This window comes from Phoxinus phoxinus (assembly GCF_949152265.1).
Source record: "Phoxinus phoxinus genome assembly, chromosome: 10".
NCBI classification, from domain to species: domain Eukaryota; kingdom Metazoa; phylum Chordata; class Actinopteri; order Cypriniformes; family Leuciscidae; genus Phoxinus; species Phoxinus phoxinus.
Window position 1 is genome coordinate 9,336,659 of NC_136885.1, and position 26,456 is coordinate 9,363,114.

Sequence of the window (26,456 nt, forward strand, 5' to 3'; positions counted from 1 at the left end):
GCTTTTAGCACTTCCCTAGTGTTAGCTTCTCTACAGAGCCCAACCAGTGATCTCAGTCTTGCCTTGTCCTTTGTGTTTCCTGATTCTTGCCCGTGTTTCCTGGATTCTCCCTCAGCCTAGCCCTTTGGATTCGGTTTGCTCCTTGTTTGGATTATCGCTGTTTACCTGGATTATCTCTCTTTGCCTTGCCCCTGTTGGATATTGTTCGCCGATCGTCTACCTACGCTTGCCATAAGGATTACTCTGTGTCATGCCTCTGCCATACTTGTTTGCTGTTGATTGACCTTGCCTGTATGACTACCACATTTTGGAATAAAGCCTTGCATATGGATCCGCACGTCTCTCGTCTTGTTCGTCCCGTTACAGAATACTCGGCCACACAAGGATCCAGCGGCTTTCCCTGTGGATATTGGCCAGGTATGGACACTGCACGAATGTTATTAAAACTCGAGCAGGGCTCGCGATCGCTCGAGGAGTATATACAAGAGTACTTAGATCTCGCCTATTTTTCTGATATGCCGGACTGTGTGCTCATAGATTTCTTCTGTGAGGGCATTAATCAGCCGCTCAAATCACATTTAATCTGTGAGGGTCCCCGTTCATCACTCAGTCAGTTTATGGACTATGCTTTGTTGACTGTTGGTTTATCGTTCACTGTGGGTGTCGCGGAGGAACGCGACTCCCCCCTCACTCAAGTAATGGCGGCTGCACCAGAGCAAGCTCACAAAATGGCGGACACAACATCCCGTTCCGTCATAGCTACCAATTCTGAGTCAAGCCAAGTCACGGTTGATCTTTACGAGTCAAGTCAGGTCTCAACGGATCTTCACAAGTCTCTTCACATCTCAGCGAATTTCCCAGAGTATCGTCATGTCACCGCTGACCAGCCAGAGTCTTTTCACGTCCTCTCTGCCACACCCAGATATTCAAGGTCAGTGCTTCGATTTCCCAGTCTGGTTTCCAGTGTGAGGGATTCACCACTGGTGTCTGCCCGCGCAGCTGGTATCCCCAAACCGACTCACTTTAATCCTCCTGTACTAATTACCCTGTCAGAAGTGCTTCCCATGATGGGGATCGCTTTATGTTGCGTTTGGGCTGCGTACACCACCTCAGAACTACCCCAAGCGATGGCACCCGCTGCAGTTTCTCCAGAGATGGCGGCACGTGCTGTAGAACCTCTAGAAGCGGCGGTACTCGCTTCAGCCCCTTGTATGGTGGTAGCGCCCAGCAATGTCCTCTCAGCCTGTCATGTCACGGTCAAAGGAACCGTTGATGAGCACTGTACCTGTACTGTTAATGAACTTTACCTGATTCTTGATGCTACCACTGTAGAACCTCCAGAGATGGCGGCGTCTGCTGCAGAACCTTTGGAGGTGTCAGTGATAACCGTCTGCAAATCCTCGTCCTGCCCTGTCATGGCTATGGAGGCCGCCTGTACATCCTCGTCTTGCCCAGTTACTGAGCCTGAGTCTCTTCGCGTCAGACCTGCTGAGCCTACGCCTCCAGAGACTGAGCTTCACGTCACGTCAGCCGATCCAGAGACTGAGCTTCACGTCACGTCAGCCGATCCAGAGACTGAGCTTCACGTCACGTCAGCCGATCCAGAGACTGAGCTTCACGTCACGTCAGCCGAGCCTGAACTCCCTCACGTCACGTCAGCCGATCCAGTCACTGTCAATGAGTCTGGTCTTAAGCTGTCTTCCTGTCCAGTTCCAATCAATGCTGAACTATCATTGTGTTCTGAACTAGCCAAGGTGGCTGATTTTGAACTCGTCTTGTTCGTCCCGTTACAGTTAGGACCCACACAGGCCACAGGGTGAGCGCCCCCTACTGGCCTCACTAACACCTCTACCAGCAGCAACTTGGTTTTCTCAGGAGGTCTCCCATCCAGGTACTAACCAGGCTCAACCCTGTTTAGCTTCAGTGGGCATCCAGTCTTGGGCTACAGGGATATGGCTGCTGCTGCAAGGTTTGTGAAATAAAATGTTTATTAGATATTCAAAGCCTTGTTTAAATAATTGAAATGCTTATTTGCTGAATGCGGATGGTATGAGAAATCACTATAGTGTTTGTTTGCCTGTCTATTACTAATAATAGAAAAGCAAACGCTACAACACGTTTTCATATACCGTTTACGTTCTCTTCGTATATCTGCTCTGTCTAATAATCTATAAATACAAACAGTAAACTAATGAAGACAAAGTAGGAGAAGGTTTTGAACTGTATGAACTGATGGACTTTTGAGGTAATCAGCTAACCTACCTACTTTATTCCATTTTAATATCCGATATTAAGTGAGAATATTACCCCCTCCTTGAACTGCCACCTTAACGTGGTGGAGGGGTTTGAGTACCCGAATGACCCTAGGAGCTATGTTGTCCGGGGCTATATGCCCCTGGTAGGGTCTCCCAAGGCAAACAGGTCCTAGGCGACGGGTCAGACTAAGAGCGGTTCAAAACCCCTTTATGAAGAAAAATACATCGAGGACCGTGACGTCGCCCGGTATGGCGCAGCCGGGGTCCCACCCTGGAGCCAGGCCCGGGGTTGGGGCTCGTATGCGAGCGCCTGGTGGCCGGGCCTACCCCCACGGGGTCCGGCCGGGCTCAGCCCGAAGGAGCGACGTGGGGCCGCCTTCCCGTGGGCTCACCACCTGCAGGAGGGGCCGTAAGGGGCCGGTGCTTAGAGGATCGGGCGGCAGTCGAAGGCGGGGGCCTCGACAACCCGACCCCTGGACACGGAAACTAGCTCTAGGGACGTGGAACGTCACCTCGCTGGTGGGGAAGGAGCCTGAGATCGTGCGTGAGGTTGAGAGGTTCCAGCTAGAGATAGTTGGAATCACCTCTACGCACGGCTTAAGCTCTGGAACCACACTCCTTGAGAGAGGATGGACTCTTCACCACTCTGGAGTTGCCCATGGTGAGAGGCGGCGGGCTGGTGTGGGTTTGCTTATAGCCCCCCAGCTCAGCCCCCATGTGTTGGAGTTTACCCCGGTGAACGAGAGGGTCGTTTCCCTGCGCCTACGGGTTGGGGATAGGTCTCTCACTGTTGTGTGTGCCTACGGGCCAAACGGCAGTGCAGAGTACCCGGCCTTCTTGGAGTCTCTGGGAGGGGTGCTGGAAAGTGCTCCGACTGGGGACTCCGTCGTTCTACTGGGGGACTTCAACGCCCACGTGGGCAACGACAGTGTTACCTGGAGGGGCGTGATTGGGATGAACGGCCCCCCTGATCTGAACCCGAGCGGTGTTCAGTTATTGGACTTCTGTGCTAGTCACAGTTTGTCCATAACGAACACCATGTTCAAGCATAAGGGTGTCCATCAGTACACGTGGCACCAGGACACCCTAGGCCGTAGGTCGATGATCGACTTTGTGGTCGTTTCATCTGACCTGCGGCCGTATGTCTTGGACACTCGGGTAAAGAGAGGGGCGGAGCTGTCAACTGATCACCACCTGGTGGTGAGTTGGATCCGATGGCGGAAGAGGAAGCTGGACAGACTTGGCAGACCCAAGCGTACTGTAAGGGTCTGCTGGGAACGTTTGGCCGAGTCTCCTGTCAGAGAGATCTTCAACTCCCACCTCCGGCGGAGCTTCGACCGGATCCCGAGGGAGGCTGGAGATATTGAGTCAGAGTGGACCATGTTCTCCACCTCCATTGTCGAAGCGGCCGCTCGGAGCTGTGGCCGTAAGGTCTCCGGTGCCTGTCGAGGCGGCAATCCCCGAACCCGGTGGTGGACACCGGAAGTAAGGGATGCCGTCAAGCTGAAGAAGGAGTCCTATCTGGCCTGGTTGGCTTGTGGGACTCCTGAGGCAGCTGACGGGTACCGGCAGGCCAAGCGAACTGCAGCCCGGGTGGTTGTGGAGGCAAAAACTCGGGCCTGGGAGGAGTTCGGTGAGGCCATGGAAAAGGACTATCGGCTGGCCTCGAAGAGATTCTGGCAAACCGTCCGGCGACTCAGGAGAGGGAAGCAGTGCCCCACCAACGCTGTTTACAGTGGAGGTGGGCAGCTGTTGACCTCGACTGGGGATGTTGTCGGACGGTGGAAGGAATACTTCGAGGATCTCCTCAATCCTGCTGTCACGTCTTCCATGGAGGAAGCAGAGGCTGAGGTCTCAGAGGTGGACTCGTCCATCACCCAAGCTGAAGTCACCGGGGTAGTCAAAAAACTCCTCGGTGGCAAGGCACCGGGGGTGGATGAGATCCGCCCTGAGTACCTCAAGTCTCTGGATGTTGCGGGGCTGTCTTGGCTGACACGCCTCTGCAGCATCGCGTGGCAGTCGGGGACAGTGCCTCTGGGATGGCAGACCGGGGTGGTGGTCCCTCTTTTTAAGAAGGGGGACCGGAGGGTGTGTTCCAACTACAGGGGGATCACACTTCTCAGCCTCCCCGGGAAAGTCTATGCCAGGGTACTGGAGAGGAGAATACGGCCGATAGTAGAACCTCGGATTCAGGAGGAACAGTGCGGTTTTCGTCCGGGCCGTGGAACACTGGACCAGCTCTATACCCTCTACAGGGTGCTGGAGGGTTCATGGGAGTTTGCCCAACCAATCCACATGTGCTTTGTGGATTTGGAGAAGGCATTCGACTGTGTCCCTCGTGGCGGCCTGTGGAGGGTGCTCCGGGAGTATGGGGTCCGGGGTCCTTTGCTAAGGGCTGTCCGGTCCCTGTACGATCGAAGCAGGAGCTTGGTTCGCATTGCCGGCAGTAAGTCAGACTTCTTCCCGGTGCATGTTGGACTCCGGCAGGGCTGCCCTTTGTCGCCGGTTCTGTTCATAATTTTTATGGACAGAATTTCTAGGCGCAGCCAGGGGCCGGAGGGTGTCTGGTTTGGGAACAACACGATTTCGTCTCTGCTCTTTGCAGATGATGTTGTCGTGTTGGCCCCATCAGACCAGGACCTTCAGCATGCACTGGGACGGTTTGCAGCCGAGTGTGAAGCGGCTGGGATGAGAATCAGCACCTCCAAATCCGAGGCCATGGTCCTCAGTCGGAAAAAGGTGGCTTGCCTACTTCAGGTTGGTGGAGAGTTCCTGCCTCAAGTGGAGGAGTTCAAGTATCTTGGGGTCTTGTTCACGAGTGAGGGAAGGATGGAACGGGAGATTGACAGACGGATCGGTGCAGCTTCAGCAGTAATGCGGTCGATGTACCGGTCTGTCGTGGTGAAGAAAGAGCTGAGCCGCAAGGCGAAGCTCTCGATTTACCGGTCAATCTACGTTCCTACTCTCACCTATGGTCATGAGCTTTGGGTCATGACCGAAAGGACAAGATCCCGGATACAGGCGGCCGAAATGAGCTTTCTCCGCAGGGTGGCTGGGCGATCCCTTAGAGATAGGGTGAGGAGCTCGGTCACTCGGGAGGAGCTCAGAGTAGAGCCGCTGCTCCTCCACATCGAGAGGGGTCAGCTGAGGTGGCTCGGGCATCTGTTCCGGATGCCTCCTGGACGCCTTCCCTGGAAGGTGTTCCAGGCACGTCCCACCGGGAGGAGACCACGGGGAAGACCTAGGACACGCTGGAGAGACTATGTCTCTCGGCTGGCCTGGGAACGCCTCGGTGTCCCCCCGGAAGAGCTAGAGGAAGTGGCTAGGGAAAGGGAAGTCTGGGCATCTCTGCTTAGACTGCTGCCCCCGCGACCCGGCCCCGGATAAGCGGAAGAAGATGGATGGATGGATATTAAGTGAGAAGAAAAATAAAAACAATTTTTAGATATCAATCTGCATATGCGATGAACATTGGTTATGCTCATCTTTAGTAGTTCCTTTTAAAGGGATTGTTCACCCAAAAATGAAAATTACCCCATGATTCCTAAGTGTATAATCCTAGGTGTATATGATGAACACAATCGGAGTTAAAATATATCATTGCTCTTCCAAGCTTTAAAGTGGTAGTGAATGGCAGTCCTGATTTTGAAGCCCCAAAAAGTGCATCTATCCATCATAAAAGTTCTCCTCACAGCTCCGGGGGGTTAATTAAGGGCTTCTGAAGTAAATAGATGGGTTTGTGTTCAAAAATATATTTAAACTTTATAAACTAAAATAACTTTCTTCCACCTTTTATTAATAAATTATAATGCATTAAGGCACATTAAGAGTATTCTTTGGTTTTCTATGGGAGTTGTGGTGGAGGAGGCATGGTCGAGCAACAAGTGAGCATGACTGTGGGATGAGCGGTAGTGAGTCAGTTAATACAGCTGTTTTCACTCAGCCAGCCATATCACCCTGTAGCCCAAGACTGGTTGCCCACTGAAGCTAAGCAGGGCTGAGCCTGGTTAGTACTTGGATGGGAGACCTTCTGAGAAAACCAGGTTGCTGCTGGAAGAGGTGTTAGTGAGGCCAGCAGGAGGCGCTCACCCTGTGGTCTGTGTGGGTCCTAACACCCCAGTGTAGTGACGGGGACACAATACTGTCAAAGAGCGCCATCCTTCGGATGAGACGTTAAACCGAGGTCCTGACTCTCTGTGGTCACAAAAAATCCCAGGATGTCTTTCGAAAGAGTAGGGGTGTAACCCCGGCATCCAGGCCAAATTTGCCCAGTGGCCTCTGTCCATCATGGCCTCCTAATCATCCCCATATACTGATTGGCTTCATCACCGTCTCCTCTCCACCAGTAAGCTGGTGTGTGGTGGGCGTTCTGACGCAATATGGCTGCCGTCGCATCATCCAGGTGGATGCTGCACATTGGTGGTGGTTGAGGAGATTCCCCCTTCTATGTAAAGCGCTTTGAGTGTCGAGAAAAGAGCTATAAATGTAATGATTATTATTATTAGGGGTAAGTGGGAAGAGAACGAATAAAGCCAGCTCCAGTGTTTGATTGAGGAGAGAGAGAGAGCACAAGTCAAATGGACTGACCTTGAAATTAAACTGGAGAATACTGCTGAAAAGCTGGCTTTTAATTGAGTTTTATTCTGTTTGGTTATTTTTGAAAAAACAATAAAACTGAGTACAACTGGCTCACTGCCCCAATCCTTCTTTACCTCACAAAATATACTACAATGGTGCCGAAACCCCAGGACTGTGGGCCGAGTCAAGTCAAGTCACCTATATTTATACAGTGCTTTCTACAATACAGATTGTTTACATTGAAAAACAACTTCATAATGATAAAGAGGGAGAGAAAAAAAACATGATTCAACATGTATAAATTAAATTCCGCAGTAACCCAGCTCTAAAAAGACAAAAGTACTTTTAAACAGTTATTATCAAGTTGAAATAAGTTGAGTTAAGTCAATTCAGTTAAGTTTAATAACTGTGTGAAGTTCATCAATAGAAAGTTTAAAAGAACAGCATTTATTTGAAATACGGTAGAATCTTTTGTAACATTATAAATGTATTTACTGTAACTTTTAATCAATTTAATTCATCCTTGATGAATAAAAGTATTGATTTCATACATTTTAAATCCATCTTTTTGGTGGTTAGTGTAGTTTACAGCACAACAGCTCATCTGTTTCTGCTAGAAATGCTGTAAAGAGAGGTGCTTTCTGCCGCCTAGTTGCGCGCGCATCTCTGCGATGACGTTGCACAGAAACCCGTCTATACCCACTAAGCTACTGAAAGAGATGCTTCCAGAGGTCATAGATCCTCTTTTTAATCATCATTTCATCAATCTTGTCAATTATGTTCCTTTTTAGCAAAAAAATTATATCTGCGAGGATTTTTAATTTTTTCATCTTAAAAGTATATCTAAATTATGTCATATGCTCTCAATGAAAAATGCTGAACAATTAGTTAATGCGTTCATGACATCAAGGCTAGATTATTGTAATGTTATCTATGCTATTATATTATGCTATTAAAACACTAAATGGTTTAGCTCCCACGTACTTGAGCATTATAGTCCTTCACGTCTATTGTGATCTCAAAATGGCCAGTTGATAATACCTAGAATATCAAAATCAACCGCAGGTGGTATATCCTTTTCCTCTTTGGAACATACTCTGGAACAGTCTTCTTCAGGACGCACTCTGTCAGTTTAAATCTAGACTAGACTTTTACCTGGCATACACATAGCACAATATCAATTTCTATAATTCAAATCAGTTAAGCTAAACAATGAAACTCATTTCTTCTTGAGCTGCTGTACGGCCGAAAACAAACTTTGTTGCATTATTTTCCTTTTATCAAAGCTGCTTTGAAACAATCTGTATTTAAGCATACTATAAATAAAGGTGACTTGTCTTGACCCTTATTTTTATCCGTTCCGTGTCCTGTATTGTATTTACATGTTGATTGTAAAGCTGTTGCAATTTTTTTAGTTGTGAATTACCTTTCTTTGTTTTATTTTGTAAATAAAGTGTGAAGCTGCAAACAGAACCTTATTCTCCTCTTTCTTCCTTGCTTAGCAGTCGTGACATACTGATTTTTAAATAATGAAATTGTGATTTTATTTTTAGTTTAAATATTCAGTGATTAAATATAGAGAGATATTGAATGTGTCAAGCTATGTGTTCTCTTACGAGAGATACTCTCGTACTGCGTTGTCGTAGCAACGCATTGGGGATAATCCTTTTCCACGAGAATACTGAAGCAAAAAATTATCCTTAATTTTGTATCTATGTAAAACGCTTTGCCACAGCATACAGACCTAGGCGATACAGCTCGCGCGCCTATTGGCTGCTGTGCGGCAAAAGCTTAAGCCAATTGAGCGAGCCCTTGAGTGACGTCACACCCAATGAGGGCGCTTTGCGCCCTCCCGCGTCACGTCCCGCCGAAACGGGCGTGGCTTAGGGCTATATATTTCGCTCACAGGCTTATGAACTCAGATTTTTTATCCTTCAGCGAGGACAACTCATCGCTGATCCGAGTGAAGAAGCTGCGCCGTCGAGAGAGCACCTCAGCGGGAGAAGTCACGACAAGCTGCTGGCACCGCCGCCTTCGTCGCCTTCCAGCTGCGCGTTCCGGCGCCTATATATCCTTTCACGTATTGAGTGTGTGTGAGGTCGCCGGCGCGACACACTTGTTTTACTCTGTTGTATCTCAAGCGGCGTCTTTCTCAAGATGCCTCTTTGCGGTTCGTGCAAACGGACCACGCTCAGCGACGGGGACCGCCACGTGATTTGCGCTTCCTGCCTGGGCGAGGAACACGCGGCTATCGCTCTTGCGGATGGCGGCTGCCATCACTGTGAACTTCTGCCTCTGGCGACTCTGCGGACTCGCCTGGCGTCGTTCCAGGAGCCCGTGTTCTCCGCTGTTGTGCCGCGCCGTAAAAAGCGCCGTGCACAGCGGAACCCGGAACCTCCGGCAAGCCACCCAAGTTCGCCGGCGCGCCCGCGAACTGTGTCTCCGGCTTCCTCAGCGTCGATACCCGACGGACAGCGACCGCAGATTGCCGCCGCTTCCGTCGACGACATCGATGACATCGACATCGACGCCATGCTGAGGGACGAGGACTCGTGCTCGGTTTTGGCTTCCGGCAGCGAGGATTGGGCGAGCTCTGCGGATCTCGCGCCCCCTGCCCCCACGCCAAAAGGAAAGAGAGCGAGCAACGAGGCGGAGCTCATGCGCGTTCTCACTCAAGCCACGGCGAGCCTTGGCCTTGAGTGGGTTTCGCCCGAGCAGCCCGCTAAAAACCGGCTGGATGGCTATTTTCTGCCCGGGGAGAAGTCGACGCCTGTCTCAAAGCCTGCCCCCTTCCTTCCTGAGCTTCACGAGGAGGTCGCAAGAGCTTGGACTTCCCCGTATTCTACGAGGACGAGGTCATCTGTTTCTCTAGCGTTCTCCGAGGTCAACGACGCTAAGAACAGAGGTTACCTTTCCCTCCCGCCGGTCGAAGAGCCTATCGCGGCCCACTTATGCCCACCCTCCGCTGGACGGCGGGCTAAGATGGCGCTGCCTTCAAAGGCTTGCCGCACGACGTCATCCCTGCTCCGTCGCGCTTATGCCGCCAACGGACAGGCCGCGTCAGCGCTGCACTCCATGGCGACGCTGCAGATCTTCCAGGCCGATCTCCTCCGCAAGCTGGACGAGAACGGACCCGAGGCGATCTGTGTGGCGGACCTGAGAAGCGCTACAGACCTGGCTCTTCGCACTTCGAAGTCTGCAGCCCAAGCCATCGGACGCTGTATGGCGGCGATCACCGTGTCTGAGAGGCACCTCTGGTTAACGCTCTCAGACATGCCAGAAGCAGAGCGGACCGCGTTCCTCGACGCCCCGCTCTCCCCTGCTGGCCTCTTCGGGACTTCGGTGAAGGACTTCACCGACAGGTATGCGGAGGTGCAGAAGGCGACCCAGGCTATGAAGCACTTCCTGCCGAAGCGCTCCAGCTCTGCAGCAGGCCGTGCGAAACCGCCCGCTCAGAGCTCACAGCCGAGACCGCCGCCCAGCTCCTCATCTCAACGCCGCCAGAACCAGAGCTCGAGACCGCGCTCTCGCTCTGCCGGTCGCCGCCCCGCGCCGCGTGGCCCGTGACAGAAGGTAGCGTTGAAGCCAGAGCCCCCGAAGACATCCTAGCACTGCTAGGGAAGCGTCGGTGTTCAAGTCCCGCTGCGGCCGGACCCTCACCGAAGCTCACCGCTCGTGCAGTCCCAAGCGAAGCGACTGTACCTGCGATCATTGCAGCCAACAGGCGTGTCTCACTGGCCGCTTGCCTGCACACAACAGCCGTTTTCACGGCTACCCAGATAAATCCATTAAAGAGTGCATTTTCTGGTGTCCCGGCCACGGCCGACGGTGTTTCTTGTGTAGTAAATCTGCCCGCTGTAATGTGCACATCCCTACACACAAACACGGCCCCACACACAGGGCCCGCGCACATAAAATCGACTCGATTGCGCGTTAAAAGTAGCACACGTGCCCACTACCCAGTGCCCACTAATGCTACCTCCTGCTCATCGCACGGTTTCTGTAAAAACGAAACCTGCGTGCAGGCGCTCCGCTCCGGCGAGCGATGCTATAAAGGTGGTAAACGTGCCCGGTCCCCAGTGCCCGCGTTCCCACACAAGCATCACGGTTCCTACGGAGCCCGTCTAGCCCTCCCTCTCCCGCCTGAAGGCTGTCGAGGGGTCGAGCGCGGACATTCTGCCCGCTTTCATAAGCGCGGCCCCGGCCTCAGATGTTGCGAGCGAGACATTACAAATGTCGCAGCTCACGAAAGCCGCTGTATCGCGAGTCGATCAGAGCGCGCTTTTCACTCAGCCCCTAGCTACACGTGCAGATGCATGGGAAAAGCTTCCCGGGGTTTCAAAATGGGTGATAAACATCATAAAAGAAGGCTATTCGCTACAGTTTCGCAGACGCCCTCGCCGCCATGCGGCGCGCGTCGAGACTTCGGTAGATTCGAATGTAGCACATCTACTTCGAGCCGAAATTCAGAAACTTCTGAGGAAAAGGGCTATCGAACCTTTATCTCAGGCTCAGAGCGAAGGGGGGCTTTACAGCAGATACTTCCTGGTACCCAAGAAAGACGGGGGTCTCAGACCCATACTAGATCTGAGGCAACTGAACAGAGCGCTTGTGAAACGCCAGTTCAGAATGCTAACGACCAGAAAAATCCTTGCGCACGTTCGCCAAGGAGACTGGTTCGTGTCAGTAGATCTAAAAGACGCGTATTTTCAAATACAGATTGCGTCACGTCACAGGCGATTTTTGAGATTCGCCTTCGAGGGCCAGGCATACCAGTACAGTGTCTCTAGCACCCCGTACATTTACGAAGTGCATGGACGCAGCACTCGCTGCCCTCAAACTGCAGGGTGTTCGAGTGCTGAACTATTTGGACGATTGGCTCATTCTAGCCCAATCTAATTCAGAGATAGTGGCGCACAGGGCCCTGCTGCTGAGTCACCTCGAGAGTCTCGGTCTCACAGTAAACTGGGAAAAGAGTTCGCTGTCCCCCAGTCAAAATATTTCTTTTCTGGGACTGGAACTGAACTCGCTGTCGATGACAGCGCAGCTGTCACAACAGCGCGCGCTGCGCATCCAGCGCACAGTCAGCTCATTTCGCTGCGGCGCTGTTCTCCCTCTAAAGAGCTTTCAGAAAATGCTAGGTCTGATGGCCTCAGCATCTGCGGTACTGCAGCTGGGTCTGCTGCGCATGCGCCCGCTGCAGATATGGCTCAAAGGGAGGGTGCCATGCAAAGCATGGGCCTCCGGTCGGCTTCGCCTCAAGGTCAATCAAGCTTGCGTTGCAGCTTTGAAACCATGGAGGTCAAAAGACTGGTACCTGTCAGGTGTAAGCCTAGGGACTTCCTCGAGTCTGAGGGTGGTGTCTACGGATGCATCCAACGCAGGATGGGGAGCGCTGCTCGAGGGCAGACCGCTGTTTGGCCTTTGGTCAGAGCGAGAGAAGCTCTTCCACATAAACTGCCTTGAGATGTTAGCGGTGTGCAATGCGCTCACTCGCTTTCGTCCCCTGATTATGGGCTGCCATGTACTGATACGTTCAGACAACATGTCATTGGTGTCATACATAAATCGCCAGGGCGGCCTCAGGTCCCTGTCATTATACAGGCTGACCAAACGCCTCCTGATATGGGCGTGCTGCAACCTCCTTTCACTAAGGGCGGCGCACGTGCCGGGGCACCTGAATGTTGGACCAGACGTACTGTCCAGGAACCGCGTTCTGGCAGGAGAATGGTCATTACACCCACACACAGTACAACTGTTGTGGAAGAAATTCGGCAGAGCGGAAGTGGACCTCTTTGCGTCCCCAGAGAACGCTCACTGTCTAGAATTTTTCTCGAAAAGCAAGGACGCGCTGGCTCATCAGTGGCCACGCCGCCCCCTATATGCTTTTCCCCCTGTCTCCCTCCTGACCCTGGTGGTGGAGAGGATCAGGGAGGAAGGATGCTCAGTGCTGCTAGTAGCGCCGCTCTGGTCGAATCAACCCTGGTTCCCAGCTGTGATGCAGTTAGCCAGCACCGCCCCGTGGCCAGTGCCTCTGAGGAGAGATCTACTCTCTCAAGCGAGTGGCTCGATTTGGCATCCTCACCCGGAGCTATGGTCCCTTCATGTGTGGGCCATCAACGGGTATCCGCTGACCTCCCTCAGGGAGTGTTAAACACGATCACACAAGCTAGAGCTCCGTCTACACGACGGCTCTATTCGTCTAAATGGTCTGTTTTTTCTGGCTGGTGCACGTCTCGCGGCGTGTCACCCCCAGACTGCGGAGTGACAGAGGTTTTGTCCTTCTTACAAGAGATGTTGGATAGCGGGAGATCCCCTTCCACACTCAAGGTATATGTGGCGGCTATAGCGGCTTTTTCTGAAACCGCACACGGCCAGTCCATAGGAAGGAACGATTTAGTCATTCGGTTCCTTAAAGGAGCTAGGAGACTTAATCCACCCAGACCTCCCACAGTTCCCATTTGGGACCTTTCCACGGTGCTGGACGCCATGAAGGGTCCTCCTTTCGAGCCTCTTTAGGAGATTGATATGAAACACTTGTCGCTCAAGACGGTGTTTCTCCTGGCTCTCGCTTCAGTGAAGCACGTTGGGGACTTGCACGCGCTCTCAGTGAGCGCGTCGTGCATGGAATTTGGGCTTAATGACTCCAGAGTCGTGCTCAAATCTAAGCATGGTTACGTTCCAAAATCCCTAAACACACCGTTTAGGGCGCAGGTTATTTCCCTGTCTGCCCTTCCGGTCATCGGGGATAATATGGACGAAAACTTAATCTGCCCGGTGAGGGCATTGTGAGCTTATGTGTCGCGCTCGTCTGCTTTCAGGCAGACAGAGCAGCTTTTCGTTTCGTTTAGTGGGCGTCTCAAGGGACTGGCCACTTCGAAACAGAGCCTATCCAGATGGATAGTGGACGCTATAGCTCTAGCGTACGCATCCAAAGGCATTCAGTGCCCTTTGGGTGTTAGGGCGCACTCCACGAGAAGTATGGCTTCTTCGTGGGCTTGGTCGAGTGGGATTGCCTTACGGGATATTTGTATGGCGGCAGGCTGGGCCTCACCGTCTACATTTATCAGGTTTTATAACCTCGAGGTACCCGCCTTACAGGCCAAGATATTATCGGTTTAAATAACCGTATTTGTTAGACTGACATTTCAGTCGTCTATTATGGCATTTTTATGCTGAAACTGCTAAGCGCAGTTAATTCTGTACTGATCTGCTATGCGCAGTGTATTCTGTACTGATCTGCTAAGCGCAGTCAATTCTATACTGATCTGCTAAGGCAGTCATTTTTGTGAGAGATGGTGGTTAGAGCCCACCTCTTTCAGGATTCTCTGTGAGTCCTACAGGTGATTATGTACTATATGAACCCCAGCTCAGTGCTCTGGGTCTATGGTGTCGGATCACTGCACACACGGCGTCTTACAGGGTGTTCCCCAATGCGTTGCTACGACAACGCAGTACGAGAGTATCTCTCGTAAGAGAACGTACTCGGTTACTAACGTAACCTCGGTTCTCTCTAGAGAGAGGAACGAGTACTGCGTTTCCTGCCGTGTATGCGCTCTGGTTGTTTCGCTGTTAAAAATCAGAGTTCATAAGCCTGTGAGCGAAATATATAGCCCTAAGCCACGCCCGTTTCGGCGGGACGTGACGCGGGAGGGCGTGAAGCGCCCTCATTGGGTGTGACGTCACTCAAGGGCTCGCTCGATTGGCTTAAGCTTTTGCCGCACAGCAGCCAATAGGCGCGCGAGCTGTCTCGCCTAGGTCTGTATGCTGTGGCAAAGCGTTTTACATAGATACAAAATTAAGGATAATTTTTTGCTTCAGTATTCTCGTGGAAAAGGATTTTCCCCAATGCGTTGCTACGACAACGCAGTACTCGTTCCTCTCTCTAGAGAGAACCGAGGTTACGTTAGTAACCGAGTACGTTTTAAAGGTTAAATGTCCTTACCATTAAGGTTTATTGATTAATTCACTCTACCCCTAAACTACCCCTAAAGAGATATCGATCTCTAAAGCGGCTGTTTTAACTGTTTTTAACTGCCTATTTTGAATGCATGTGCATTCTTTTTTGCATTAGATTATTTCAATTGGCAACCAAAAACATATTGAAACTGAGACTAACATGAAACATGAGCTCAATGTAAGAAGCATGGAAAGATATGGATAGTTGAGAAGTTTAGGTTTATAAAACTAAAATAAATGCATGGTGCATAATTGAAAATAGCAATGTTACCATGGCATCTGTGTATTCTTCCAACTTGCTTGAGGAAATATTCTTTTTGTGCTGCTCAAACAGGTCCTTCAAAAAAACCTACCATGAAAAAGAGGCACTTTTAATTATGATGACTAGACTCAAACAAAACAGAAAAAAGAGAAGGTAAGAGAAAGAAATTATTGAAATATTTTTATGAAATTGTGATTAGAATAGTACAGAGCCACTAAAGTGACTTTGGAAGAAAAAAAAAACGTCCTGTGTGTACCGTTTTGCACATTGAAAAAAGACTTCTACGTAAATAACATAATTGATCATTAAATTGCGAAATCCGATAATCTATGATTAAAATATTGTCACATTTCTGTAATCAATTTGGTGCTTGGTGAGAGTATTGAAACAGTAGAATGTTAACTTATGAGAAAAAGTCAGTTCTTACCCTTCTTGACAAGGATATTTTGAGGAGAAACGTGAGCTTACATCAAGTTAAACATGCTTCAAAACACGCTTTAAACTAATGTTTAATGTGATATGTTCATTCTTACATCTACTATAAAAAAATATATTGTTAGCCCCGAGATTCTTCACGTAAGTGAATAAATACATAGATCCGCAACCAGTATTCATATAACCTAATGGTCTGGTAGAACTTTTAAGTGTTAGAGATTCTGTGTTAATCTGCCCCCGTATAGTTTTATACAAATCAATTATTTAATAAAAGGTCTTAAAATCGAGTATATAGGTTCCCTCATTAAAATAAAAAAATTTCATCAATGATTGTATTTCAAGTGCAGGAACACATTTGTGTACATTTTGTTTTACGATTTCTCCGGAAATAATTGAGTCTCCACAACGGCATTAAGATTGACGCGCTCATCTGTGTGAAGACTGCATTAGCCAAAAGAGAAAGTTCTGCTGCCACTGATAACATTGGCAACGAACAATCAGCATGATTTCAAAAACTACACATTAAAGTGCCAGATTGCTTCTCATTTAAGACAAATAAACGTCAACTGGATACGTTTCATTTCCATTAGGTATCCGTGCTGCAAAAATGTTCACCAAAAAAAGGTGGGGAAAATACCGACCCTGGCAAAAAGTGGTGGACATGTCCAACCTTATAATTACGCTTGGAGTATAAATCTCCCTCTGAGTCATGTGTGTGCATTTACCCTGAGCTCCACCGCTGATATGTAACCACTGCTGTCAGCATCATGTTTCCTCCAGATCTATCATGGGAAATGTGGAAACTTTTTAAAATGGAAAAGTGAAATGAGAATGTGATTATGTGAAGTGAAAGGTTACCTTCATAAACTCCACACTGTTATCTAACAGAGCCTCTCTACGAAAGATAAGAAGGAAGTTCTCATCCTCGGGCAGGATCATATTCGCCATCTAGTATACATACACACACACACACACACACACACACACACACACACACAACATGTTTACTGTTTAGTACCAGCTAATAAAGGGGTTTAATCATACTGAAATCAATTATGTCTCCACTCATAAAAGTGAATTACTTCCTTAATGCAAGGCAGATGTCATACCAATGTTTTTGCCCATATGCTAGTGTGTTAGATACGGTAACTAGGTCGCACTAGGTGGATGCTAGGTGGTTTCTTCCCATAAATCCTGATGTATTTGTTACATCATAAGAAGGATGGCGTCTACACTAATATTAGTCTCTCTGTTTATCCCAAGGTTTTCCGCAGTCCGCCGGATCCAGGCCGTATACAGATCTGATGAAGAACCTGCGCCTGGACACGACAACAACGCAGTCCTGAAGTGTCAACTAGTCTCTCCCCTGTGAAGGCCTCCTTCCCTTTACCTTATCTTTACAGATACAACGTTTTCAGGATAATTCCGGTTCACGTGGCTACGCGGAAGCGATAAAAAATTATGTATTATACATTTTCCAAGGCTTGTACCTTGGAACTTATTTTATGGTTTGCGTTCTCGAGCCACCAGGCTCCAATTGTTTTGTGCAAATAAGCGGCCGGATCGCATTAAGGGTTTTCTGTTAGAACGGTGTCGTGTTAGCGGCCCCTAAGTTAATAACTAATGATCGTTGCGACTGAAGTGTATCAATCAAAACTAACTTTAGCTGGAAAATAACTTTAATCTAGAGCTGCTGTAAAGCCAAAACAAACTCTGTTACTTTAATTTCCTATTAAATATATATATTAAATATAATTTCCAATATACAATCTATATTGGTAAAAGCGCTATATAAATGAAGGTGACTTGACTTTCTTACTGGCCCAAGTCTATGATATTTTGGTCTCTTGATATGGCTCAGGTCCCTCTTTGTTTGTAGTTTTTGTTTTGTTTTTGTTTTTTACCAGTTTTATCATCAGGTTATTTATTACAATACCCTTGCCTTTTTTGTACTATTTTCCAGAATGATCCTCTGTCCTAATATTTTATGAGTAAATGTCCTCTTTGTGTAGTTTTGCCTGGAAGGGGAAAACAAGACTTCACACAAACATACAGATACAAAATTAGGGGTGTGCAGTCCATAAGCTTTGAATGCTCTGCATACCCAAGCCAATTGAGAGAATGAGTTTGGGGACTCGCTAATTAATTACTATTCCTTATCATTTGAGGTGTAACGTAAAGCTTGCACAATAAAATGTTAGTCATACACTGTAAAAAAAATTTAACCTCTCAAGTCTAAATATTCTAGTGATTGGTCACATCTAAATTTTTAAATTGGCCCAAGTGAAATTCTGTAAAATAAATAGAATTAATTGTTGCAATAGTCTGTTAACATTGGTTCAATGAGAAATAATATGTCAGACTAATTGAAAAATTTAGATGTGACCAGTCACTAGAAAATTTAGACTTTGGGATGTATTTTTTTTTTACAGTGTACGTATGTAACTGTCTGTCATTTATTTATATGTTTGGTAGGCAGGCTCTCGCACTAGTTTAATGACCTGGGCCTACTCAAGGGCCTAAGACCACAACTTAAAATTTTGTGGCTAGGGAACCTGAAGGAGCACCCGCCTAACTATTTGGGAACGTACCACCCGAAATGCCACCAGGACGGCCTGACCTGGTGTCAATACATAGACACTTCAGTCTGGCCACTTCCTGTCTGTCCGAAGACAGAGCCTCTGGACACTTGCCTTTAGGTAAGGCATCCAACCCGAGGGACAGCGAAGCTGGCAGTGAACCACTCAGCCCGGACCTCAGAGACGGGGTATCCCGAAGAGCATGACTCAGCATAGTGCTTACAACCCTTGCTAGCGAGGGGAGTTTCCTGATTCCTGCAGCCATACGATGTTGGACGCCTGGCGATGCTCTGGCCGTCTGCTGCGTTTCTGAGGTTGTTTACACCTGGCCACTTCATGCGTTTTCTCAGATCGGATAGCTAACTTTTTTATCAAAACGATTCCATTTACACCTGGTCACATAGGCCTAAATGTGTTTTTGCAAATATAAATATAAATCTTGATATAAATCCGATCTTCAATTCCCGCGCTATATGCAGATTTAATGGATTTAATGTCACCGAAAGCAACAGATATGAGCTGCATTTTATTGATCATCAGCTAACATTTAAAAATCAAAGACTGCAATAAGAGAGAGCGGCAGCCCTGGTAAGATAATTTTGTTTCTTTACTTTTAATGAAGATTATTATTATTCTGTGTTAAAGCATCTGTGACATACTTTCACTTTGATTTGGGATAGTTTGCACGTTGGCTTGACGCTTGATGAATACATCATCTGCGGTGATGCGTGTTTCAGCGCGCCGTCATATCTGACTATAACATACAGCCTATAACACGCTTTCAAAATAACACGCTTTTTTAAAATAAAAAACAAACGGTCTAATCATAGACTGTAAAAAATGCGCTACACGTGGCACTTTAAAAGCCGGAGAATTTATTTGTAGTTAGATTACGGATATTTCAGGTCATGTTCGAAATGCATATTCGAATATCGAATAAAAAGTGACAGCCCTAATGGTTCATGTAGGTTGTCTACAAACCGGAAGGTTGGTGGTTCAATCCCCGGTTCCACCTGACCAAATGTTCCACCTGACCAACCCCAGCTGCTCCCGACGAGCTTGATGGCGCCTTGCATGGCTGACACCGCCGTCGGTGTATGAATGAGTGAGTGAATGGGTGAATGTGAGGCAATATGTAAAGCGCTTTGGTGGCCATTGTGTCTGTGAAAGCCCTATATAAATGCAGTCCATTTACCATTTATGAGCCTGGGCGGTCCCCTGCTAAGGCCAGCCAGTCTCGGAGCGGACTGTTTAAGCCAGCCTCCTGAAAGTCTTCTCAAGAAAGAGACTAATTACCACAGACCAAAGGTGTTGGGGACTGAGCTATATAGTGGCCTGATAAGGCCAACCACTGCTGGGGACTCGCCTATCAGTGAGGATTGGTCGGGCCTACTAGCAAGTCTAATTCTGCTACAAAGGTACACTGTTGGGAACCATACCATTTTAACATAACTATTGGGCCCACCCACAGGATTCCTAATAAGGCTAGCTACCTGGTCGCCGCCATAATGTATGTCCCACAATGTTGAGACCCAACTCCGAGGAGGCCTGTTAAGGCCTACTACCCATCAGTGAGTCTACTGCCCGAACTACTAAGCTCAACCACCTGAGGTAAGCTGGCCTAAAGAGCCCTGTTGGGGGCTGCCCGGTCAAGGAGGCCTGCCGAGCCCTACTACCTAACCACGCAGCGCCTACAGTATGCTGGTACCTAATCACATTGCCAAAGGCAGTGTACTCAGCAACAAAGCAATATCATTTAATCAAGGGGAGTACAACGTACACCACTCTGCCCCACTGGAGACCCCAGATTGAGGGCCTACCATCTAAATGCATGGGCGTCAGCATCTAAAAACCAGAATAAAATTAAGTTTAGAACTCTCCACTCAACCCGAGCCATCATGGTGTGAGGTAGATTAATACAGAGCTGAGAATGGAGTACTCAGAACTACCCTGAGTTAACGGGAGAGTAACAACCATATGCCCCTGACAATTGTAACAGGGTGCGGGCCTGCCAGTGGCTCTAGAGATGACAGGCTCAGCAAGCTGAGTGGAGCCAACTCTGGAGGCCCAAGTCCATATGCTAGCTCTGTACGGCGGGGTCTGGCAAAACGATCTCTTCGAGATCGACCCATAGTAATGGGGAGGCCTCCTGGAGGCCTAACCCTAGATCTTTAACAATCATGCCTCGACTACCAAACTGCATTACTCTTAGCACCCCTGAATACAGAGAAGGGGGCGGGCCTTGGCCGAAAAACTCCCTATTATGGGAGGAGGCTATAATCTAGGGAAGACGGAAGCCTAAACTCACGATGTGAATGGCCAGAGGAAGAAATGCTTCAGCAGAAGACCACCACTATCCCTAGCAAAGCCTAAGCCAGCTACAGAGGCGGCCCTGGTGAGGGCCAGCCTGCAAGCATAGATCTACCTGAGGGCTCGGAAAAGCCATAGGCTTACAAAAAAATATTATAATCTTTTCGAGGGGCTGCAGAACAGAATCTCAACAGAGCTCAAGGGGGCGATGTACTCAAGATAAAAATGTCAGACAGTCCCGTGGGCTGGACATAAGATCTATCTGAAGCATGAGCATCAGTCTATACTCCAAAACAAAAACCTTTTGAGAGAGACCAACTACTCTACCCTGAGGTGGCTAATAGCCCGAGGCCTAGTTCTCATCATGGGCCCAACCCCATGCCTGATGTAAGGAACGCCTGGGGAGTCGGGAAGAGAGGAGAGAGCTGTTGTAATGAGGCCCTCCGGGGAGATTATCCATCAGCGACGCTGTGTTCGCTCGTGCTGGATAACCTCCCTCAGATCCCTCTTCCTGGAGAGTCACGTATCTTCTGCGCCCTGCTCCAAGCCAGAGGGGGCACACGAGAGGCGACACTGGCTCTCTGGCCCTGTCTACAGTCCTCGGACCATGAAGGGCCAGGCCTTCCCGCCTGCCTGGGCATGGACCCAGATCTCAACGGTATGAAGGTCCTAAAAGCAGCTGAGCGCGCCTTCGCCTCCCTGAACTTCCCAACCACCGCCTCCACGGAGGTGCCAGAGTTCAGAGGGCGAGACCGGCGAATTGAGGAGAAAGGCCTTCTCTCTGTACCCGAAGGCACAGTATATAAGGGTGCTTTCACACCTGCCTTGTTTAGTTCGGTTGAATCGCACTAGAGTTCGTTTTCCGAATTGGTGCGGTTCGTTTAGGCAGGTGAGAATGCAGCAATCGCACTCGCGTGCGCACCAAAAGCGGACCAAACAAGCGTACCGAGACCTCCTCGAAGAGGTGGTCTCGGTACGCTTTCAAACGAACTCTGGAGCGGTTCGTTTGTGGTGAGAACGTGATCCGAACTTTTGGACTAAACCAGCTGCCGTAGTCAGCCGCGCTGTGCATTATGGGATGAGGAATAATGTTTGTTGACATTTTGACTCCTCAAACTTGGAGTTCTGAGGAGGTGCGGAGCCTCATAGAAATATGGTCTGATGACCATATTAGCTCCCAACTCTCCAAAACCCATAAAAACAGCGAAATATTTGTTTTATTTAGTAAACAGCTCAGGGAAAGGGGGTTTCAGAGATCTGTGGAGCAGTGCAGGGTTAAGGCAAAGAAACTTCGCCAGCAATACATAAAAGTGAGGGATGCACTTAATAAAACAGGCAGCTCGGGTAAGGAGAAAGACAAGTTCCCCTGGTACGATGACCTCGACAAAATAAAACGTTAATTCTGACCAATCGAAGTGCAGTTACCTCTGGCCAACGAGTGATGTGGATGTTGTCACGTGACTGCATTTTGGTTCGTTTCATCAACTCATCATCTGATTCGGACCAGAGCAATCAGTGTGGTGTGAAAAGAAACCAAAACGCATGAAAATGATACAAAGAATAATTTTCGCCCTTAGTCCGGACCAAATGAACCGAACTACAGGTGTGAAAGCACCCTTAGACAATGTAAACGTATTACCCCAATTCAGTTAGGCTTATCAACCCATTCTATCTCTTTGTATGCCGACGATGCTATTTTTATCCGATCTACAACGCTCACTTCCTAACGCCCTTCAAATTATAGACAAATTTGGCACATTATCAGGGTTTAAAATTAATCATTCTAAAACTATTTTAATGCCTCTCAATTCAGATGGTTTTAATTTTTCTATTCCAAATAGTATTCAGATTTCAACACAAGTCAAATACTTAGGGATTCAGTTGAGACCTACTTTACACCTTATTTCCAAAGTTAACTATATGTCATTTTATGGGGAAGTTGAGTCAGATATTCAAAGATGGATGTGTCTTGCCTTCATCGCCATCCGCCCGAATGTCAACAATAAAAATGAATATTTTACCCCGCATTCATTTTATTAGGTCTATGCTTCCTCTCCCCCCACCAGTGAATTACTGGAAAAAGTTGGACTCTTTACTGATAAAATATTTTTGGAATGGAAAGCGTCCCCGTATTAAGTGGTCTACACTTCAAAAAAGTAAAATAAAAGGTGGAATGGGCTGCCCTAATTTTAAATGGTACCACTGGTCTTTTATCCAGTTTTGAAATGGTTTGATTCAAGCTCTCAGTCTTCATGGAAACAATTAGAAAAAGAGCGTATTTTACCAATTCGTTTGCAAGATTTTTTTTTTTTTTCAGGCCTTTCTCACAGGAAATGCTCATTAAATTATGGTCCTATAATTTCCTACACTCTTGAAATATTAATAAAGATTGAAGCCTGTTCTGCATCTAAAACTTTATGGCACACTCATACTCCGATTTGGCACAATCTGAACTTACTTTCTGGTGGTCAACCTTTCGTACAGCCTTCCTGGTCTACAAAAGGCATTCTAACGTTAAACGACATAAAAGGGGAAGATTCAATTCTGGACTTTTGTGACTTAATAGAAACATTTAATATTTAGCAGAACACTTTATTTTTATATTTCAAATTACAGGCCCATAAGGTACCTTGGGGTATAAGTCTTCATACTCACCCGGTGGTGAATTGGATCTCAAACGCACCAAGTACAGGAATTGTTTCATATTTTTATCTCGGCTTTCAAAATCCTAATACAGAATACATCTCAATCTTAATACATCTCAAAACTTTTCTAGAGCTTGGTTATTAGATCTGAAAGTTTCTAACAGGACAATTGAATGGAATACAGTGTGGGATAATACATTCCATGCATCCACAAACCCGAACCACCAATTCATTCATTTTATTCACAGGGCATATAACCACAAGTATACGACGTAATGGGTCTATCACCCCACCCGTATTGTAATTTCTGTACATCGGGATGTGTGGACACTTTGGTACACATGCTGTGGGAGTGTCCAGATGTGCAAAAATTCTGGGATACGGAGCTTGATGTTTTGTACAAGGCTTCGAGGATTTGTATCCCCAAAGATCCTGTTATTTTATTGTTGAATGACAATTCTCAATAGAGGGGAGGGTAGAGGGGGATTAGAACTTAAAGCTCATTATGCTCATATTTTATATTTGTAAAATACCGGTAATAATAAAAACATTGGACAGAAGTAACTCAGGTAATGGAAGAAATGTTTAAGAAACCAAATATAGTAAAGACACAAAAAATATAGTAAAGACACAAAATATAGTTTTAAACAAGAATCCCCAGTTTTAAATGATTGGTTAGATCTAGGTTCTAAAATGCATTCAATGGAGACGATAACATATAAAAATGAAGAACAAAGGTATACAGTTTAAAAAGACATGGGCAACTCAAAAGGAATATATATTACATTAATTACTTTTTTCATATAATAATCCTCCATTTTAATTTATCTAGCTACTTATTTTATTTATTTATTATTTTTATATTATTATTTGATGTTTTCATAATTGGATTACAATTATTTATTAGGAATGGAAAGATATAATAAAGTATTAAAAAAAAAAAAAGTTTTAAAAAGTATTATCTTACCAAACATCTTTTGTGTTCCAGTGAAGAAAAACTCACTCAGGTTAGAACAACATAAGAGGGATTGAATGATTAATTTTTGGGGGGTGGACTAGCCATTAGTAGTGTACAGCTTCAAAGCCCACTTACATGGTGAAACAGTGGCAACTGAAAACGGCTATCACCTAAGAATCAGTTGTTAAATGGCAAAATCTATAATGTACTTATGAAAATACACATTTGATTTCAGTAATGTGGTTATGTACAGCACATTAATTATAGCACTTGTAGTTCTAGCTCGTCTCTGACTGCTGGAAATAGTTATATTTAATCCAGTGTTTCAAACATCCCCAGCCTCACTTACAAATCTATTGTGTAAAGGAAGCAAAACAAACATTAACATGACAAAGCAAATAATTTTCATGTCATTGATCTTACTAGTGCAACGGTGCTGGAAACAGCCGGAAGCCATAACGCAGCTAGATAACAGCTGCAGCAAACCTCTGCCATCAATGCATGCAGAAAGTAATTCAGCTGTTTGTTTGTTTTTCTTTTCACACAGAAAGACTAATTATAGAGGAATAGCCAGAATGTAAGGCATGTGTTTAAAAACACTTTTATTATTCCCGCTTTCATGCTTAATTTTTACCAGGCCCATCAAATTATTATATTATATGAACATTCATTTTTACTTCTATACACTAAACACTACACAAAAAAAATGTAGGCAAATGTAAAAAAAAATTTATGTACTTCCTCGATCTGCAGGCGTCCATCTGATGTGACATCATAGGCAGACATAAACCTCTTCTTTATCTGCTGTACGCTTCCCTTTGTTATCTTATCCTAAGGAGAGTAGAGAAAACAAACTGGTTACCATGACCACATTTCTATAATTTACCTCTCATTAAGCTCCTCAACATCACTCAGCAAAGCCATTAGATTGGTACACCTGTGCAATAGAGATGCCCTTAAGATATGCTGGTACACAGTGAACATCTGGCTCATCATTTATTTATAAAAGCCTGCTTACTTACATCACTATAACGCTTATTCACTGAGAGTACAAATTTAGCATTATCAACTTCAGAACTACTATTGTGTAAAAACAATGTAACACTGTACATTTAGTCAAAAGTTATCCTATACTAACTACAGAAGTGGGTTTTAGAATCAGTAGAGAACACAGAACATGTATTTTTTTCTTATGTGTCTAACCAGTTTCCTGAAAAAAGTGCCAATCTGAAAACAGAACATTTCAGTCACAAGTGTACATGTGCGTACATTTTTTATACTATGATTACTATAGTTTCTATAAAAATAACATAAATAGTACCGTTACTTTAACTGTGATAAACTGTGGCATTAACCATCAAAAACAAAATGACAGAAAAAAAACCACACTAGTACCACAACAATTAAAAAATAAATCAGCAGATGTTAAATGGCTGTTGACAGCTTACTCCAGAAAAGAGAGGACAGATTCTAGTGTGTAAACAGCCAGAGAAAACGGATGACCTCATTTACAAAAATAGTATGTTTGTTGTTCTTCGATAAATGTCAGCAATGTAATCAATAACAGCTGTGTCATCAAAAACAACAATTATACCGGTGCTGAGTCCAAAATGTATTGGACACACTTCATAATAAATTTAATTAATGAAAATAGCAAACATAGGTTTACTAAAGATTCTTAATTTATGTACATTTAGATTCATAAGTAATTGTTAATAAACTTACTCATCTATTTGTATAGTCTTATTTAAATTAGCACAAACTACTGATCTGTTAACCATTATATTAAGTTTTTTTTAACATACCTCTGGCCCTAATTTTTTCAGCATGAGCAGGAAAAAGTCATCCAACTCTTTTCCTTCAATGTAGCCATTATCTGCAGAAAAGTATTTATCAAATGCAATTTTATGAACAGATACAGATATAGACAATACTTAAATCTAAACACAATACTCACAATATATGGAAATATCACATCTGAAAGCCGAATTTAAATGATTTTACATTCTCACCATCAGCATCAAAGTGTTGCCAAATCTGTAGAAAACCAGCAGCATCTAGGTTTGCAAAAGCACAGTCCATGATGGAAAAATAGCGTTAAGGATACAGGGATTATAGAACAAGAGAAGAAATGCACCTGTGCTCAGAGAAAGCGACTGTAGATGTGGCCAATTTTCTCTGACTCACTGTGTCAGAAAAAAAAACCCTCCTCTTTCACACCATGTCATATGCTGAGAGCCTGATATGATCTAAGGACAAACTTTAGTATGTTTTATCATGATCAAACTGTAAGCTTATTACTTATTACATGTTACTTCATGTTCACTACCAGAAACTATTAGCAAACTGTTTGAATAAAAAGTAGGAAATGGAGGAATACTACAACTGTAGAATATCTAATATAATGGTGTACATAACAAAAGCCATGCATTATTTCTGTTTTAACATAGATTCCTCACCAATAAGTCACACGTT

General features: G+C 46.3%; 1 protein-coding gene across 2 annotated transcripts in view; it reads right to left on the reverse strand.

Annotated features, from left to right (window-relative positions):
* Window positions 1-26,166, reverse strand: part of scgn (secretagogin, EF-hand calcium binding protein) — a 43,435-nt gene extending 17,269 nt beyond the window's left edge. For both annotated transcript variants that reach the window (XM_079627102.1, XM_079627101.1), the window contains exons 1-6: window positions 25,994-26,166; window positions 25,787-25,857; window positions 24,720-24,812; window positions 16,348-16,437; window positions 16,215-16,271; window positions 15,064-15,141 (exon numbers count right to left, since the gene is read on the reverse strand). In XM_079627102.1, coding sequence (XP_079483228.1) covers window positions 15,064-15,141; window positions 16,215-16,271; window positions 16,348-16,437; window positions 24,720-24,812; window positions 25,787-25,857; window positions 25,994-26,063 — 459 coding nt within the window. In that variant the 5' untranslated portion in view covers window positions 26,064-26,166. The remainder of the gene's footprint in view (window positions 1-15,063; window positions 15,142-16,214; window positions 16,272-16,347; window positions 16,438-24,719; window positions 24,813-25,786; window positions 25,858-25,993) is intronic.
* Between the last annotated feature and the right edge of the window lie 290 nt (window positions 26,167-26,456).